This window comes from Sardina pilchardus, chromosome 15, assembly GCF_963854185.1.
Source record: "Sardina pilchardus chromosome 15, fSarPil1.1, whole genome shotgun sequence".
NCBI classification, from domain to species: Eukaryota; Metazoa; Chordata; class Actinopteri; order Clupeiformes; family Clupeidae; genus Sardina; species Sardina pilchardus.
Genome location: NC_085008.1, coordinates 3791295 through 3809150, shown reverse-complemented (window position 1 = coordinate 3809150; position 17856 = coordinate 3791295). Strand labels below are relative to the sequence as shown.

Below are 17856 nucleotides of genomic sequence, written 5' to 3'. Positions count from 1 at the left end.
TAAACAAATATCGCTCTTGTTAATATGAATGACAACGTTCACACATAAACTATATAGCGACATGACGAACGATATCGTTGTTGATCACTTTCAGAGCGATGGGTGTGGAGGTGGATGAAGTTCTGTGTGCACAATGGAAATATGAATAAACTGAATGTATCCTACGTTAATTTTAAGTTTATCACAGCACCTAGCTACTTATATCGTTTGAAAGCTCAAGTCCAGCTCTTCCATGATATCTGTGATTTATGTGTGATAAGTACTCTGTGAGCAATTAGACTAAACAGAGAATGTGAATTTGGATACATTTTACGTCCATCGGTCACATGGATGGCCGCTCCTATAGATGCCGTTGCTATTCTCAGTGTAACTTTATACTGTACTGTGATTTGAACTGTAAACGTTAGTTCAATATGCCTTTATGCTGAAGAGTGGAATAGGTTTCAAATGCTTTATTCATTTATTTCTGCTTTTGTTCATTTATCAACCTTAGGATAGTGGAATACTGTATGTTTGTTAACTTCGCAGATTATTATTTAGCCTATATTGTTTATTGAACCATGGTATTGATAAGAAAAAATACAGTATAGTAAGAGCTAAACTGTTGCTTAATTTATCAAATTTCCACTACCATGGAAAAAGTGGGCCGGTATTGGGCCTGAAATTCCCGCCCCACTCCGGCCCTGTCTCCACCTCTCTTTTGGTTCCTCTGTGTAACCTGTCCTGAGCTGACTTTCCTCTCCTCATCCTTCTCTTCCTAGCTTTCTTCTGCTCATCTCTTTTGTTTGTTAACAAAGGTAATTATGTTCACATAACACAGCTACTGATGTGTGTGTGTGTGTGTGTGTGTGAGAGAGAGAGAGAGAGCGAGAGTGAATGAAAGTGAGTGAGTGGATTAGTGTGTGAGGTAGAGAGAGAGAATGTGTATGTGTGTGTATGTGTGTGTGTGCGTGCGTGCGTGCGTGCGTGCGTGCGTGCGTGCGTGCATGCACACATCTACCTCACTGGACAGCTTTCAATCAAAATAATGAGACAGGGCAGTCAGAGACCAGAATTTACTGAGGTGTGTGTGTCTGTGAGAGAAAGAGAGATAGAGAGACAGAGAGAGATATCTGTCAGAAAGAGTGTGTGTTTTATTTCTGCACACTTAGTATTTTTAGCTTTAAGAGTCACCTTTGCCTCTCTGTCTCTTCTGTTAGTTGCTAAATCTCTTCCTCCTTATTTAGCTCCATTGCTTTTGTTTGTCTTTCGCAGCCTGCTTTCCTGTGAGAAGAACATTTGGTAGATGTGTCAATTCGACAACTGCGTTCACATTCATTATTTTCCTATTCAATAGTTTCTACACACACACACACACACACACACACACACACACATACAATGTTTGTGTTCTACTCAGTCAGTGCTCATAATCACATTTTGCACTCTCTGAATCACTGAGAAAGGGTGCTAACGAGTGCTGGGAAATGTAGCAAGTAAATAAGACTGGGTGTCAGCAGGAGGAGTAGCATGACAGAGCATGGTATCTCCAAAGTGGAGAGGGAGGTCTGTGGAGGTGTATCAGTGGCCAGATTAGCTGGATCAGACAACAGGAGGGCAGCAAGCAAGGAGCCCAGCCCGACAGAGCCGCACAATAAGCGCTCCAGTTTTGTGCCTCATGCTGGCTATTTTTCTGTTTATTTTAAAAATATATATATTTTTCAGTTTATTTATCCCCACCTCTGACCCAAGTATACACACGCACACACAGGCACACAAACACATGGACACACACACACACACACACACACAGTCTTTTCATAGTTCTGTGGCCAACAGCACATGGGCACTGTAAGCGAGTTGGACATCAGTGTGGTGATGCTGCGATGAGCCAGAAATACCTCCTCCATCCAACCACCCCCACCGCCATCGCACACACACACACACACACACACGCACACATACACATACACATACACACTCCCTCAGACATACACGTATGTGTGTGTTTGTGTCTCCATGTTTGTGTGTGTGAGACAGACACATTTTGATGGAGGCATACCCATCACTGTGTTTGTGTGTGTGTGTGCGTGTGTGTGCGCGTGTGTGTGTGTGTGTGTGTGTGGCATCACAGCCGAGCGTGAACATCTCTTTAATAACGGGGGCTGGCGCTGGGGTGGAGATATGCGTTGGCCAGCCAGCGATCGTCTCTGCCCCCCCTTGCCTTACGCCTTCTGACGGGAGGATTCGCCTCTCTCCATTCCTCCATCTCTGTCCTGTTTTATTCGTCCCCCCCCCCTCTCTCTCTCTCTCTGCTCTCTTCCTTTCCGCTGATTTGCACTGTTCTGTGTTTTTCTTTCTCTCTCTCCGTCATGTCCCCTCTCCTCTGCACCCCCCAGCTGTTGTTGTTCACTATTTGTGATTTTCTTACTTATTGACCATTCAACAGGAAAAGGGGGGAGAAAGAAGGCACAAGGCGTGTGTGTGTGTGTGTGTGTGTGTGTGTGTGTGTGTGTGTGTGTGTGTGTCTCTGTTGGAAGGGGACCAAAACCTCTTTCACTTCACAGTCTTCATGTCCGCCTGCCTCTGTCTGTGTTTCTGTCTGTCTGTCATTATTTTTCTCCTTCACTCCCTCTCTGTATGTTTCTCTCTGTTGCCTCCTCTTCTCTCCTTCTCTTTCTACCCTTCCTGTCTGTCTGTTTCTCTTTCTTTCTCTCTCCCTCTCGTGTCTCTCTCTCTCTCTCTTTCTTTCTCTTTCTTTCCCTGTATCTCTCTCTGGGTTTGTCTTGGGTGATCACAACCGGCCTGTGGATTACATCAGCCGTTCCATTCCCGAGCACTGCTGTCCCCTCTCCACTCTCCAGTCACGAGTGCTATTGAGAACGAGCCCCTGGGCCTTTGAAGTAGGGGCCGGGATGGCTTTGGACATGAGATGTTAATGCCATGTTTATATCCCACACAAGCATCTGCTCTGCTCTGCTCTTGACTTCAGAAGCCTCTGTTGACCCAGGGAGTCATGTTAATATTTAAACACTCACCCGTTCCTCCTCTCTTTTTTTTGTCATTCTCTCCTCCCTTTCTCTCTCTCTCTCTCTCTCTCTCTCTCTCCGATCTCCTTGGTCTTTTGCTCCTCTTGTTTCTTTCTCCTCAGCAACTGAATCACCCTAACGTCATTAAGTATCATGCCTCCTTTATTGAAGACAACGAGCTGAATATTGTTTTGGAGCTGGCGGACGCCGGGGACCTGTCACGTATGATAAAGGTAAGATGCCAGCTGGTCTCGCCCTGATATTGATGATCCCAGAATATGGTCATTGCATACACCTTACAACATCAAGCGCCTTATTCATCTGGAGCCAACGTGCTGCAGGACTGACTGGAAGGGTGCGTAGTGACACAACCGTAGAGCAAGTCCTTCTGTGGGGTCTCAGTGGACAAAAGGGGTTTTAAGCGCATCACTCTTGCCCAGACTGTCTTGAGTTTTATCCACTTGCTAGCGTCTGCCAAGAGGTGTATGATGCAGCAGACCAAGTTTCCAGTGAGGGAATAGGTGCAGTTTTGCATTGGCACTAATTGATCAGTTGTACATTAGCATTCAGTCCAGCATTCTGGCTGAATGTTGATGCATACAGAGGTAGGATTTGTCAAAACTTCTCAAAATAATGCTGTGAAGTGCAAAGTGTCTGTTATTGCTTTAGAGATTGTGACAACTGGTCTGCTGATTAAATAAAAAAAACAATGGTCTTTTTCATGTACAGGACAATCTATCCCCAGTTATTTTTGTAAGAACTCTGCAACAGTTCTCCACAGGAGGGAATATGACATAATCGTCTCATGAGCATAATAATGACTACTGGCCTATTTGAAATGCCGAAGTGCACAAGTAAGTACACAAACAGCGAGTCACAATCCCACATCCAGCTTCAACGGTGCTCGGCAAACCAAGACAAGCAGAAGCACATTGGGATGGTCAAGCCGTGCGGCTCCCGCGTAGCTAATTAGCAACAGTGGGGATTAGCGGCACAGTGAGTCCGAATACTAATCGACATCATAACGAACACGAACGTCAGCGCACGCTGATCGGCTAGCGGTGAACATCCGGAATATTCAGCAGGACTGGAGATGGACACTACCTTCACTTCCGCCTCCCTTGACTTCTTTTTTTTCTCCCTGTTTGTTTGTTTCATTATTATTTTTTCGAGGAGACAACACAGCGTCACTCCGGGAAGAAGATAGACGTCAGGACCGTTCCTGGCAAACAATGAATGAGCTAGATTCAGTTGCACTGGGTACCATATGTAAAACAGAAGCTCTGCATGCATGAATTTAGCATTTTTTATTCTTTTTGATTTTAACAACCCCCCTCCTCTCCTCCACCACCACCACCACACACAGACACACGCACACACACACACACACACACACAAGTAAGCACACACACACACACACACACACACACACACACACACACACACACACACACTCCTCCCGCCATGTCCCACCTTGCTCCTCTCCTCTGGCCATCTCAGAATTCAAATGAAATCAGATGGCCCTTGATTTGCATGCACTTGCAGAATATTGCATGCACAGTGTTTGCTTTTAAAGGCATAGAGGGGGCCAAGCACACTCCCCCCATTGACATCAAACAGCCCTCTGATATGCAAATCTGAGGGCTGGGGAAGAATAGGCACAGGCTTTGTTTTGGATGTGGGCCAAGGTTGCACTGGCTAGAATATGGCATTCAGAGACGCGGGAATTATTCCACCAAAAGAAGGGTTGAAACAGATGAGGGAGGTGGTGGTGGTGGTGGTGGAGGTGCTCTGGGAGTGGAGTGGTGGGGAGGAGGTTGGAGGAGAGAGAGATGAGGAAGAGCTGGCACAAAAACGGTCTAAAAAAACAGCGTCCTGGAATAACCACAGGATAGCTGTCCCCTTGTTTACTTGCGCCGACACAAATTAGCGTGTCATTACCATGCCTTTATTATGAGCCCCCCCCCCTCCCCCCAGTCCACCCCAGAAAAAGCACACACACAAAAGGACTGCAGAAAATTAGCAGGTAATTCCACTCCGTAAAGGTTGTCTCTGTCTGTCAGGACCCTCCTTGAACATCTCAAATGAAGCAAGCATTGTGGTATTAATTTCAGCTTTGATGCTCGGCATAATTTGATTAGTTGCGCACTTCGTGGCACGGCTCTCCAGAGTAAATGGTTCACAAGAGCTCCGCTTAGGTCCTCCGGTTCAAAGCCTAACAGCCTAACAGCCCTGACGTTGCCATCAGCAGCGGGTATCTTCCAGAGGCAAGATGTAAAACAGGAGTCCTACTCCACCTCCTCCAGCCCCCCTCCTCTCTTCTCCCTCTGCCACCACCTCCACCATCATCCCACAATGCACTCTGATGCCCACACAAAACGGGGGCCGATCAGCGAAAGTGCATTCGATCTAACAGGAGAACCAAACGGAGCCGATGAAGCAGCATTTGGGGAACTCTCAGGTTAAGTTATAGGGAAAGGGGGTTGGGTGTGTATGTGGGGCGGGGTGGGAGGGGGGGGTGGGTTGGTTTCTGGGTTTTTTCTGGGGTGGGGTTAATGGTGGGACCAGGGGACCAGCGCTGGAGCACCAACCCAGATGTGGACATTTTGAAACAAACCACAAACGCTCCTTATTTTTCCTCCTCCGTCTTCCCATCCTTGCAGGACTCATGTGCTTTCCATTGGCATGCCCTGAGAAATGAGAGAGGGGTAAAGTACCCCCCCCCCCCCCCTTTCCAATGGAGCCAAATCAAAAGGGCCTGTGTTGAATTTGCATCCGCTGGTCCCGACTCTGCTGATGCTGCGGCAGACTGCTGTGGGAGCACAAGTCTGGAGCTGAGAGATTTTGTGAGATGCTGCCAAGCCATGCAGAACGACAAAGGTCACATCGCTACTGCTGGTAGAGCAGGAAAAAACCTGGCCATGAAACTAGGCTCTTGAAGTGTCCTTTCACGCATTCAGATTAATATAGTTGACCATTTTTACTGTTTTAGCGTTTGTCTTCAAGTACACATTCACATGTGTTGTTAAGTCCTAATCAGCACTTAACCACTGTGATTTTGTTTCCGAGGCAATGACTGAACTAGTTCTTGTCTCTTCATAGAGCTGGTGATGTATTCTGTGCATGTTGTCGGACTGCTCGGTCCGTACAGTATGTGTTTGAGTGACCGCTGTGTTCTGTCTGTGTGCCTGCAGCACTTTAAGAAGCAGAAGCGGCTCATCCCAGAGAGGACGGTGTGGAAGTACTTTGTGCAGTTGTGCAGTGCGCTGGAGCACATGCACTCCCGCCGCGTTATGCACAGAGGTACGTACACACACACACACACACACACACACACATGCACGCACCTCCCATGTAGACATGAATGCATCCACACACCCACACAAGACATTGATGCATTCATGCTAAATATGACCAATGCAAGTGCATGCACACATACCCCCAGAAGCACACACACACACACACACACACACACACACACACACAGACACAGATTCATAGCAATAAAAACAGAGGCACAGCTTGGATAACCTGAATGCCTGTATCTTCACAAACACCACCACCTCCCCTCAGCTTTCTTCGACACACAGCTATATGCACAACCCCACCGACCTACGCCCCGTGCAACTGCCTACACCCACCCGGCGTTTCATACACCCACATTCACAGACGTTCATTACAGAGGAGTCAAGACACCAGTGCAATAGGCTGCAGGGCCCCACAGCACCGCTCTACAAGCGCACGCAAATGGGCCTGAACCCTGCTGCCCCAGTCCACTATTCAAACCACCAGAGTCAAGACATTTGCAATGGTGCTATATTCAGAATTACTTTCAGTTGTTGACATATGAGCACTAATGAACACGAAACAAATGCACTCTTACTTTTTCAGGTCAGTTCAAAACACGATCTTATGTGGCCTGTGCAGTTCTCTTTATGTATTTTCCAAACACCACCTCCTTCAAAACACTCAGAATTGAAGCCCTTTGGGGAAATGCAGTCAGTTAAAAGCAGTGAATTGGTCCTCCCGGTCTGTGGCGGAGTATCTCAATGATATGCAGACCCGTCTGCTGTCAGTGGTTCAGGGTCACTGCTCGGTGAAAGACGCCGGGCCTCTTGGGTCATGGGCTGGGAGTCGGAGTGGGATTTGTGTCAGTGTGTTTGTATGGCCGTGCTGGGATTCAGCCTGTGTGTAGGATTACGCTGATCTTATGTTTGAGTGACAGACGTGTGTGTGTGTGTGTGTGTGTACTGTATGTGTGTGTGTATGTGTATGTGTATGTGTATGTGTGTATGTGTGTGTGAATTCTGTGTTTGTATCTATGGGAAGATTATGTGTTTATTCTCCTCTTTGAGACTGCTGTATGTACAGTATGTCTATCTGAGATAATTCCCAGATTTGCGATGCGCAGTGTCACCTGCTTGTGTGCGTCACTCTCAGACTTGTGTTCAAATGGCAGGGCGGCTCAGAGCGCGGTGGGATGGGGCACCATGTGCCAGCCACAGGACAGTGCCTGTGTGCCCAGCCTGCTCCCTCCCCACGCTGAGATGAATCCCCCACAGCAGCACTAATTGGTCAGCATTGCTGTGGAGCAGTGGTGTCCCTTAGTCTCCCTGGACCCAGCACACACACATACACACACACACACACACACACAAACACACCCTTAAATATACCTCCATATGTGGATGCAAGGAGCAATAGTGTCAAACATCCATCCCAGACGTCCTTGCTGCTCCAGGTGTTTTTTTCCTTTGGCCGGGGTTTGAGCCCCCCCCCCCCTCCCTTGGCTCTTTGAGCCCCACTGGAGCTCAGCTCAGCTCAGCCATCCACACCAATCAGACCTTGTGTCTGCTGAGGACACCCATCAGATCGCCTCTCCATTACTTAACATTGCAGGTACAACACACACACACACACACACTGTACACACATATGCAGGGATCAGCGGTCTCGGTACACCTGGGGCCCTCTCGCCTGTATGTACTGTACACACACACACACACACACACACACACACACACACACACACACACACTCACACAGAAACACAATGCAAAAACACACGCGTCCCATCCCCGGCTAGATCATCACATGCTACGGCTGTTTTTATAATGCTCTAGATTTCACTGGCATCCCCCCAGACCCCTCTGTCACCTCGCGGTGTCATCACATCGCCCAGCTGTTTAATAGAAAGCAGAAACATGCCACGGCAGAGGCTCCTCCGCAGGCCTCAGGTCAGTGTTTCCGCTGTTAGCTCTCAGAGCGCGAGGAGGGGATGCGGTGAGACGTCTGGTTAAGGAGCAGCCAGGAAAAATCCATTTAATCCCATCACTTGGCACCTCTAGAGAGTTCAATTTCACAATCTGACACAGGCTTCATAGAGTGAGGCTTTTATCTGATGTGTGTGTGTGTGTGTGTGTGTGTGTGTGTGTGTGTGTGTGTGTGTGTGTGTGTGTGTGTGTGTGTGTTTCGGGTGTACATTTGTTTGGATATTTTAGATACGTATGTGTATGTGATTTGAAAAGGCAGGGCATTTGTGTGTGTGTGTGTGTGTGTGTGTGTGTGTGTGTGTGTGTGTGTGTGTGTGTGTGTGTGTGTGTGTGTGTGTGTGGAAGTGCAGTGAGACGAGGAGAGGAGTTTGTCGGGTGGGGGGGGTGGGGGCTCAGGTTCAATGTTTCAAGGTGTTGAACATCAAACGCTGCGGTGTTTATGGAACACATGCGTCCAATAACACCCCCCCTGCCCCCTCACACCCCCCTCTCACCCCCCTCCCTGCCCCGCGCTCCTGTCTGGCTCGGAGGCGGCCGGTCCGGCTGGGACTTCTGAAAGGTGATTTGAGGTGATTTAGGCCCCGCAGACGGCAGAGCCCACGGCCCGGCTGCCGTCATTAGTCTCCCCGCGCCTCCAATCACCTTCTCCTCATTACGGGTGCCTTCCAATGGACTTGCAGCGACGTTGCGGTAATGCGCCGACAACGTTGGGCTGTGTTCCTGTGTGCTCCTCTCGTTCCTCTGTGGCACTCGCTCTCTTGCTCTGTATCCCCAACTGGTTTGTCGCATTCATTTGCTTGTATGCTGTTGTGTACAAAGCAGTAAATATTTTTGCACAGGCTGTTTATTTGTGCTTAGGTTGTGTTCGTACACATGTTTGTGTGTGTGCGTTTGTGTGTGGAATGCTCATTTCTGTTCCGTGTGTGTGTGTGTGTGTGTGTTACAGATATAAAGCCCGCTAACGTGTTCATCACAGCCACGGGTGTGGTGAAGTTGGGAGACCTGGGATTGGGCCGCTTCTTCAGCTCCAAGACCACGGCCGCACACTCGCTAGGTACGGCGCCTCCTTCCCCATCCACCCTGGATTACTCTCACTGACTAGTGTCATCTTGAACCTTTTCATTTTTTTAACCTCACTTTCTGTTTGTTTCTGTTGTTTTTGCTATTCTAAGCTACAGCTCTGTCTCATCAAATCTCTCTTATTTGCTGCTCTTATTTTAGTGCTTTCTTTTTTGTCTATCATTGTTTTTTTCCCTTCGTTCCCTCTATCTCTGCCCTGTCCTGTCATTTGGGGAAAAAAAGTCTAGGAGAGGGCAAACGTCCACGAATGGAAGGAGGTTAAAGTCCCTTTAATTAGTGCGACTGGATGTGTTTCATCAGTGGCTGGGGAACGGGCGCATGTGTCCATGTTTTAAGGGGCTTGCCCATCAACCACCCCCCCGTGCACCTCATACTCGCCCCTCACCCCCGGGGGCCTTACGGCGAGAGCGGGGAGAGGGTGTGGGGGTGCAGGGTGCAGGGTTGGGGTTTGAGGGGTGTAGAACCCTACCCCACCCCCACCCCCGCCCCCACCCCATTGACTGGTTAGGGTGTTTCCTGTTTCTGTGATCTTCGACCTCGGCACACATGATGTCTTGAGTGTAAGGAATCAGGGCTCAGTTTGCACACACACACACGCACACACACACACACACACACACACCACACACACGCACACACACACACACACGCACACAGGCTGCCTCTAACATATGCACTTGCCTGGTAATTGAATGCTAGTTATGCTGCTGCTTGGCTTTCTGGGCAGAAAACAGGTACGTGTGTGTGTGTGTGTGTGTGTGTGTGTGTATGTATACTGTGCTTGCACACACACGCGCACTTTACCTCCCGCTGAGGGTGCGCTGGACGGCTCCTCCCGGGAAGCAGACACTTATAGGAAATAAAATCATTTTAGCCCCCCTTCCTTACACACACACACACCTCTCAGCCACACTGTTTTAATGAGCATGTACGTGTGTGTGTGTGTGTGTGTGTGTGCGAGCATGTGTGTGTGTGTGTGGGTGAGTGAGTGAGTGAGTAACACTCGACTGGTGAGAGTCATGTGGCTGCAGGTACCCTGTGTGTGAGCAGTTGTGTGTGTGTGTGTGTGCAGTTTTAGTACTTCCTATATGTGAGATGACCTGTTGTTTTAAACCAAATTCTTTCATTTTTACAGTTTGTTAACAGCCTGTCCCTTTCGAGCCTTTACAGCCACAAAAACACTGGCGTCCAGGTTATGTGACATTCCTACAGCTTTTTAGCAGTGTGTGTGTGTGTGTGTGTGTGTGGGTGTGGGGTAGGTGTATGTGTGTGTATCTGACTGCACGTGTGCGTCTTTCTATAACTTGCTCCGATCCTCTCATAAACATTGAAGGACACCATTAGTGGACAAGCAGCTGTGCATTTTTTTCCCCTTCGGTGTACATTGTGCACTCTTTCGGTTTTTGTTCTAATAAAAAAAATGCGATGTTTAATTCATCCTCGCCTGTGTGGCGAGCGTGCTCTCTCTCCTTAGTGTTGCCAATCACTCCAGATGAGCGAGAGAACCAGTATCCACAACTCTGAGCTTAAACCAATAAGTCGGTGTTTGAGCATTCATAAATCATTAGACCGGAGACACTAATTGCTCTGGAAAATGGACAGGTTGTTAAGCAGATGATATCTTGACAATTAGATATATGTTTTTGTTGTTCTTACTTTTTTGAAAGGAAATTATTTTATATGTTGAATAATGTAAATGGGCTAGACACAGCAGTCGCCAGCGTTAACATCACCGCTGTGGAATGAACAACACAGACGGGGTTTGAGAAGCCAGGGAGGTGATGCAAGTGCGCGAAGGAGCCAGGCGTCTTAAAAGTTGAAGTCACAGCGCCCTCCACAGGCTGAGCATGGGACTGTTTAAGGACGCGGACAGAGGAATAAGAGAGCGAGGGCACAAGGAAGTGGAGAGACAGAGGTGTGTTTGAGACGGAGAGAGAGAGAGAGGGAGAGAGAGAAAGAGAGGGATAGCTGGCTAAGCAAACTGGGTAGAATATGGCCTCAATTGTGGTCCCTCAGTAATGACATCCTAACGACCCTTCAGACAGGAAGTGGGTTTGCTGTACTCCCTCTCCCTCCCTCCCTCACTCACTTTTTTCATCTGTCCCTCAGTCACACACACATACATACATACACACACACACACACACACACACATGCATACGTACATGCACAGTGCACACATACATACATACATACATACACACACACACCACTCACAATGCATACACAAATAGACAATCAGCAAAAGCATTAAAGGGAATTCCATCCATACATCCATAGGCATCCATACTTCTCTCTGAAGGTAACATTGGCCACTGGCCAGTACAGTGCCATACTACAGTAATACAGGTATCTGAAGGAAGCACATCCATACAGTACAGTCTCTCTATGAGTCTACCGCTCTCTCTCTCTCTCTCTCTCTCTCTCTCTGTCTCTCTCTTTTTCTCTCTCGCTCTCTCTCTCCCTCCCTTTTTCTGTCTGTCTGTCTGTCTATCTGTCTGTCTGTCTGTCTCTCTCCCTCCCCTCCCCCTCCCTCCCCCTCCACCACTGAGGCAGGTGTGGTGAGCTGGTGGGCTTGCTGGTGTTGTAGCTCAGGGCTGTTTGTGTGTTTGACATGGCCCTCAGTAAAACATGCCCTTTGGGACCCTGGCCACTGATGGATGACGTGAGGGCTGCATGTGTCTGGTGGTTGGCTATTAAGCACTTGTACTGGTCATGCTGTTAAGACATGTGTTTCGATGTGACTGGAATTGAGTTTGGGTCGGTACGGCACTAAGGGCAGTAAAACCATTAATTATGTATATATGAAATGTGAAGTTCTTGAAATGTGTTTTTCTCATTTGGTTGTGTGTGTGTGTGTGTGTGTGTGTGTGTGTGTGGCCGAGTCTCTGTCCTGCGGTGTGCTCCTTGGCCAGACTGTGTGCTGTGACCGAGTGTTTAAGCTGATCCGTTTCTTCATGACTGCTGAAAGCCTTCAGACCAGGCTGCCATTGCCCCAGCACACACACACACACACACACACACACACTAGACACACACTAGACACACACTAACAACACACACTGATCCCCCCCCCATATACTCTTGTATTCTCTTTCTCCTTGTCTCTGTATGGCTTTCGGTGTCTCCTGCATCCATCTCTGGTCTTTGTGCGGCGGTTGTATTTTAATTTTCTCTTTGCTCCTCTCTCGCCAGGCCTCCCTCTCTGTCTCTGTCTCTGTCTCTCAATCACTCCGTCTCCCTGTAGGGGAGGGTATGGAGGTTGACAGTTTGGCGTGTAATGAGAGAGAAGTGGTGGAAGAATGTGCGCGTATGTGTGTGTGTGCTCGCGCGCGCACTCCTTCTTGCTAGATGGAGGTCTGCAGAAAGTGCTGCTGTACTCTTGTCAGCATGTGCGTACACACACACTCACACACACACACACACACTCACACACACACACACACACACGCTCACAGACACACTCTCACACACACACACACACGTAGAGCCCCAGGCTTCAAATTCTGGCCTCTCCAGCGGGTTCTGTAGCTTTTGCGATGAGAAAAAAAGGGGGGGGGGGGGGGGAGACAGCGATAACAAATGAAACCAAGAAAGACGAGGGGGGTTATGCACAGAAATCTCTCTTTGCTTTGCATATTCTTCAGCGGCCTCCAGCTCGTTAAGTGAAGTTGGGCTGAGGTGGAAGGGCTGGGGTGATGGAGTTACCGACGGTAGGATGGAGGTTAAGAGAAGAACAGAGCAGAGCGCAGAGCAGAGGGGAAGAAAGCAAGAAAAAGAAAGAAAGAGAGTCAGGAAAAAAAACACAACAGTGAAAGAGGTGATTAAAAAAGAAAACGCCACAGAGAAGTAGCTGTAATCCACTGCCCCGCTTTTCCTAATTAACACGCGCATACATACACACACACACACACACACACACACACACACACACACAGGAAAAAAGAAATGAAGAACGGTGTTAATTACACCACAGTCTCTTGTTCAGATAGGTTTTGGATAGAGGATGGGGGAGGGGGGGCAGTGATCTGATCCAGGTGTGTGTGTGTGTGTGCATGTGTGTGTGTGTGTGTGTGTGAGAGAGAGAGAGAGAGCTGAGAGGAAGAGCATAGAGGATCGGGTGTATCTGCCTTAATCTTGATTACACCCTAGAAAGCTGCTTTCACGTTCAAGCAGGGGTGCTTCCTTCTCTCTTCTCATCGGACTATTCTCTCTATAACCCCTTCCTGTCTCTCTCCCTCTCCTTCACACACACTCTTTCTCTCTCTCTCCCCTTCTCGCTCTCTCTGTCTTTCTCTCTCTCTCCCCTTCTCGCTTTCTCTCTCTCTCCCCCTCTCTGTAATGAAACAGCCCATAATGAGTGTTGTGTGAAGATGGTTTGATTAGTGCAGTGGTTGCCTGTGCTGGCACGGTTTATCCTCTCTCAGACTGTGAGAAAGGCCGGTTGGCGTAGCAATTCAGACTCGTCACAGGACACTGCATCCCAGTATGGTGAGATTGTGTCTTGTGTCGTCTGAGTGTACCGTAATTTCCCGACTATAAGCCACGGCTTATACTGTACATTGATTTTGCAACATTTCTTCAGCTATGAGGGGGGGGCAGTTACTATGGTGTTAATATGGTTTTGTTTCTTTTAACTTCCATAAAACACTGTCCTGCGGCTTATACACAATGCAGTTTATATGCAGGACATTACTGTTCAGTACATGTGTAGTTATGTCTGTGATTTTAGTTACCTGGTCAGTGTTAATGTTAATGCTAATATGACTGCCAGGGGGAGTGAGAGAGGGAGGGAGTGAGGGAGTGAGGGAGTGAGGGAGTGAGGGAGTGAGGGGGAGAGAGAGGGAGAGGGAGAGGGAGAGGGAGAGGGAGAGGGAGAGGGAGAGAGGGAGAGAGGGAGAGAGAGAGAGAGAGAGAGAGAGAGAGAGAGAGAGAGAGAGAGAGAGAGAGAGAGAGAGAGAGAGAGAGAGAGAGGGAGAGAGGAAGAGGAAGAGGAAGAGGAAGAGGAAGAGGAAGAGGAAGAGGGAGAGGGAGAGGGAGAGGGAGAGGGAGAGGGTCTGTGGCTGGAGTGGACACAGTCCCCTGCCTTTCAGTGTTTTTGTATATGTTTGGATGCTCTTGGCCATCTGAGACTCAACTGGATATTGGCCTCTTGTATCAGGGCTAAACTTTTGTAAACTGTGAGTATTTGTCAGGATTTTGGACCCTCTCTCTTTTTTATTGTCTCTTTCTCTCTATCCGCTTGCTTTTGTTCTTCTGTTTCTTTCTTTCTCTCTCTCTGTTTTTCTTGAACATCAATCTTTCATGCTTAAGCTCTCCTGACACGGCCTGCTAAGTGTTAGATTGAGAGCCAGAGCCAGAGCCAGAGTTGCTGCAGAGGGACTGTGTGTGCGAGTGTGTGAGTGTGTGTGTGTGTTCTAAAAGGTCATCTGTGGTAGAGTAGCAACAAGCGGTTGTGGGCATTTGTGTGTATTCTATATTTGCCAACAACTCTGCACTCGGGCTACAGAAGTGTGTGTGTGTGTGTGTGTGTGTGTGTTTGTGTGTGTGTGTGTGTGTGTGTGTGTGTGTGTGTGTGTGTGTGTGTGTGTGTGTGTGTGTGTGTGTGTGTGTGTGTGTGTGTGTGTGTGTGTGTGTGTGTGTGTGTGTGTGTGTGTGTGTGTGTGTGTGTGTGTGTGTGTGTGTGTGCGCGTTGTTTTGGGTAGCCATCCTCATGGGTCCCAGCATTCTCTCCTGTGCTGTCTAGCTATTACTCACTGCCAATTACCAGCTATCCGTCCCATTCTACTCGCTTGCACTCTCTATCTCTCTCCCCTCTGTCATTCTCTCTCTCCCTCTCTCCCACCACTCTATCCATGGCCATTTCTCTCTAGCCCCGGCTATCTCTCTAAACCCTCTATCAGTCTTCCACAACCTCTCCTGCTCTCCCTCTCCCATCTTCCATTTATCCTGTGTTCCATGTCTCTTATTCCAACCCTTTCTTTCTCTCTCTCTCTCTCTCTCTCTCTCTCTCTCTCTCCTTCTCTCCCTAGTCATCATTCTTTGTTGTCTACTCTGTAGGTGGTTCTCTGCCCTCCTCTTCTCCTCTGTCAGCTCAACTGCCCCCCCCCCCCAGTCTCTCCCACCCCAGGTTATGAAAAAGAGAGCTGGTCAGCTACTCAGCTGTTCCTGGAACAGTCCCCCTTTCTGCTGCACCCCCACCCCCTTTACCACACTGCATACTGACAGCCAACGCTGCTCTTGATTCTCCAGTTGTCCAGAGACGTTTGAACCTGCTGGAAATGAGCCTCAGTCTCAGTCATAGAAGACGTTGAGGTTCCAAGCTAGACAATACCAAAAGGTGATGTGAAAGAATCGGAGGTTACTGATTGGTTGCTGTTGACATTGCTGTGCTCTGGATAAGCCCATCATCAAGCAGTTAACTTTAATAATGTAACACAGTCTAGTTCTTAAAATTGGTATTCACAACAGGTCATATTCAACGGAATAACGTCCTGCAGTTCGGAAAAAAGAGCATTCTATCTCCTTATCGATCAATGAATGGTTTCTCATGGATTGAAATGAACATTAACTCAAACAACCACATACTAGGAATCAGAAACAAATTCCCTTTGATTTCCGCCGTTATTGATCGTTATTACTGTGTGTACTGCATTAATAACGCCATGCTAGGTTTCCTTCGGCGTCGCTATGGCACCCAGCAACGTTAAAGAGGGTACTATTTTGAGTTGAGCAGATACCCCGCCGTAAAAATGCCACTTTAGTAGTGCACTCTTAAAATGAATGGGTTGAAAATAATACAGCTTGTGTTGTAGATAGGGACAACACAATTTGTGTTGTTTCTAACATGTTGTTTTTGTTATACTGTGTACACTCTTACAACATACTGTATGTGTTGAAAATAGCACCACTTCTGTTTAAGACATCTCTGACCAGATAGGGACAATACAGTTTGTAACACATTCATTCTAAGAGTGTAGTTTCTTTAGTTTGGGAGCTTGTCAGCACACACACTCACACACCCCTGACCTCAGCTACCAGAAGTATAGAATGCCTTCCAGCCTTGATGAAGCATCGTGAAACAACCACTCTCTGGAGAACACGAGACACTAACCAATGGGAAGTCATCGATCTGAAACAATCTCCAACCATTCTTTACAGGATATTCTCATGGGCTGGTACCTATATAAAGGATTGATTCAGATAGATGACGTCATCGAAGAATGACTTCTCATTGGTTAACGTCGACTGAAAGAGAACTGCAGGTGCATTGATTGGCCATCATCTGTGGGAGCAGTTTGGTTCTGCCTTGGTTTTTAATCATGTTTCAGAAGTCAGGCCAAGAGGAGAGGTATTGTGTGTGTGTGTGTGTGTGTGTGTGTGTGTGTGTGTGTGTGTGTGTGTGTGTGTGTGTGTGTGTGTGTGTGTGTGTGTGTGTGTGTGTGTGTGTGTGTGTGTGTGTGTGTGTGTGTGTGTGTGTGTGTGTGTGTGTGTGTGTGTGTGTGTGTGTGTGTGTGTGTGTGTGTGTGTGTGTGTGTGTGTGTGTGTTCTGCTTTAAATCACTCGCGCTGGTTTCTAATGAAAGGTGAATGACAGCCGCCCTCCTGTCTACTGGCTGTGGGCTTGATACTTATAGAATTATGTACATGCACACACACACACACACACACACACAGTCACATGTGGGAACATGTACAGTAGAATATATGAATATGTTCACATTTACACCCAAAGGACGTGGTCACATTAGCACTGGTCTCTTAATGGGTCGTTCCCATCCCTGGAGGACCTGTGATTGATCAGCAGTCCATACTTGTGCAGGATGGTCAAGTGCTGAGGCTTCTGTCTCTGAATACCACTCACTCATTACAGTACTCCACATGGGCCACAGAGACATTGGGCAGCACAATGATTATCTTTAGGGGGGGGGGGGCTTTTATTCCTTTAATCTGATTGGACCGTAAAGAGAGTGGGTCAGACTGGGAAATGACCTTGGTCAAACTTGAACTTGGGTCGCCGTGAGAACCTGGCCCCAAGTTCCTCAGAGTTGTACAATTTAGTCTACTGAGACTGTCCCGGAAACTTGCAGATTTTTCTTTTCTCATTTTAAAGTTGGAGGTTTGGGTCGGTTGTTTCTACAGTATGCCGTGAGTTCATCCTCTGCTTGATTCATCTGCTCTCTTCATTTTTCCTCTCCTCTCCTCTCCATCAGAGAGCCCTCATCCCCCTCTTCCTCGTTCTATACCTCCCTCTCCTCTTGGTGTCCGTGTCAGTGAAGCATCCATGGATGAACGGCAGCCAGCGTCTCCTCACATCGCCCCATTTAACAGAGACGCACAGACACACACACACACACACACACACACACACACACACACACACACAGAGAGAGAGAGAGTTGGATGGATGGATGCTAACTTCTGTTTTTTTCCTCTCTTTCTGTCTGTTCCAGTGGGCACCCCTTATTACATGTCTCCGGAGAGGATACACGAAAA

General features: G+C 48.0%; 1 protein-coding gene across 1 annotated transcript in view; it reads left to right on the top strand.

The window, feature by feature from the left end:
• Positions 1–17856, top strand: part of nek7 (NIMA-related kinase 7) — a 74211-nt gene that overhangs the window by 33326 nt on the left and 23029 nt on the right. Inside the window, exons 5-8 of the mRNA XM_062556039.1 lie at positions 3131–3241; positions 6203–6311; positions 9228–9335; positions 17814–17856. The exon at positions 17814–17856 is cut by the window's right edge and continues 52 nt beyond it. Coding sequence (XP_062412023.1) covers positions 3131–3241; positions 6203–6311; positions 9228–9335; positions 17814–17856 — 371 coding nt within the window. The remainder of the gene's footprint in view (positions 1–3130; positions 3242–6202; positions 6312–9227; positions 9336–17813) is intronic.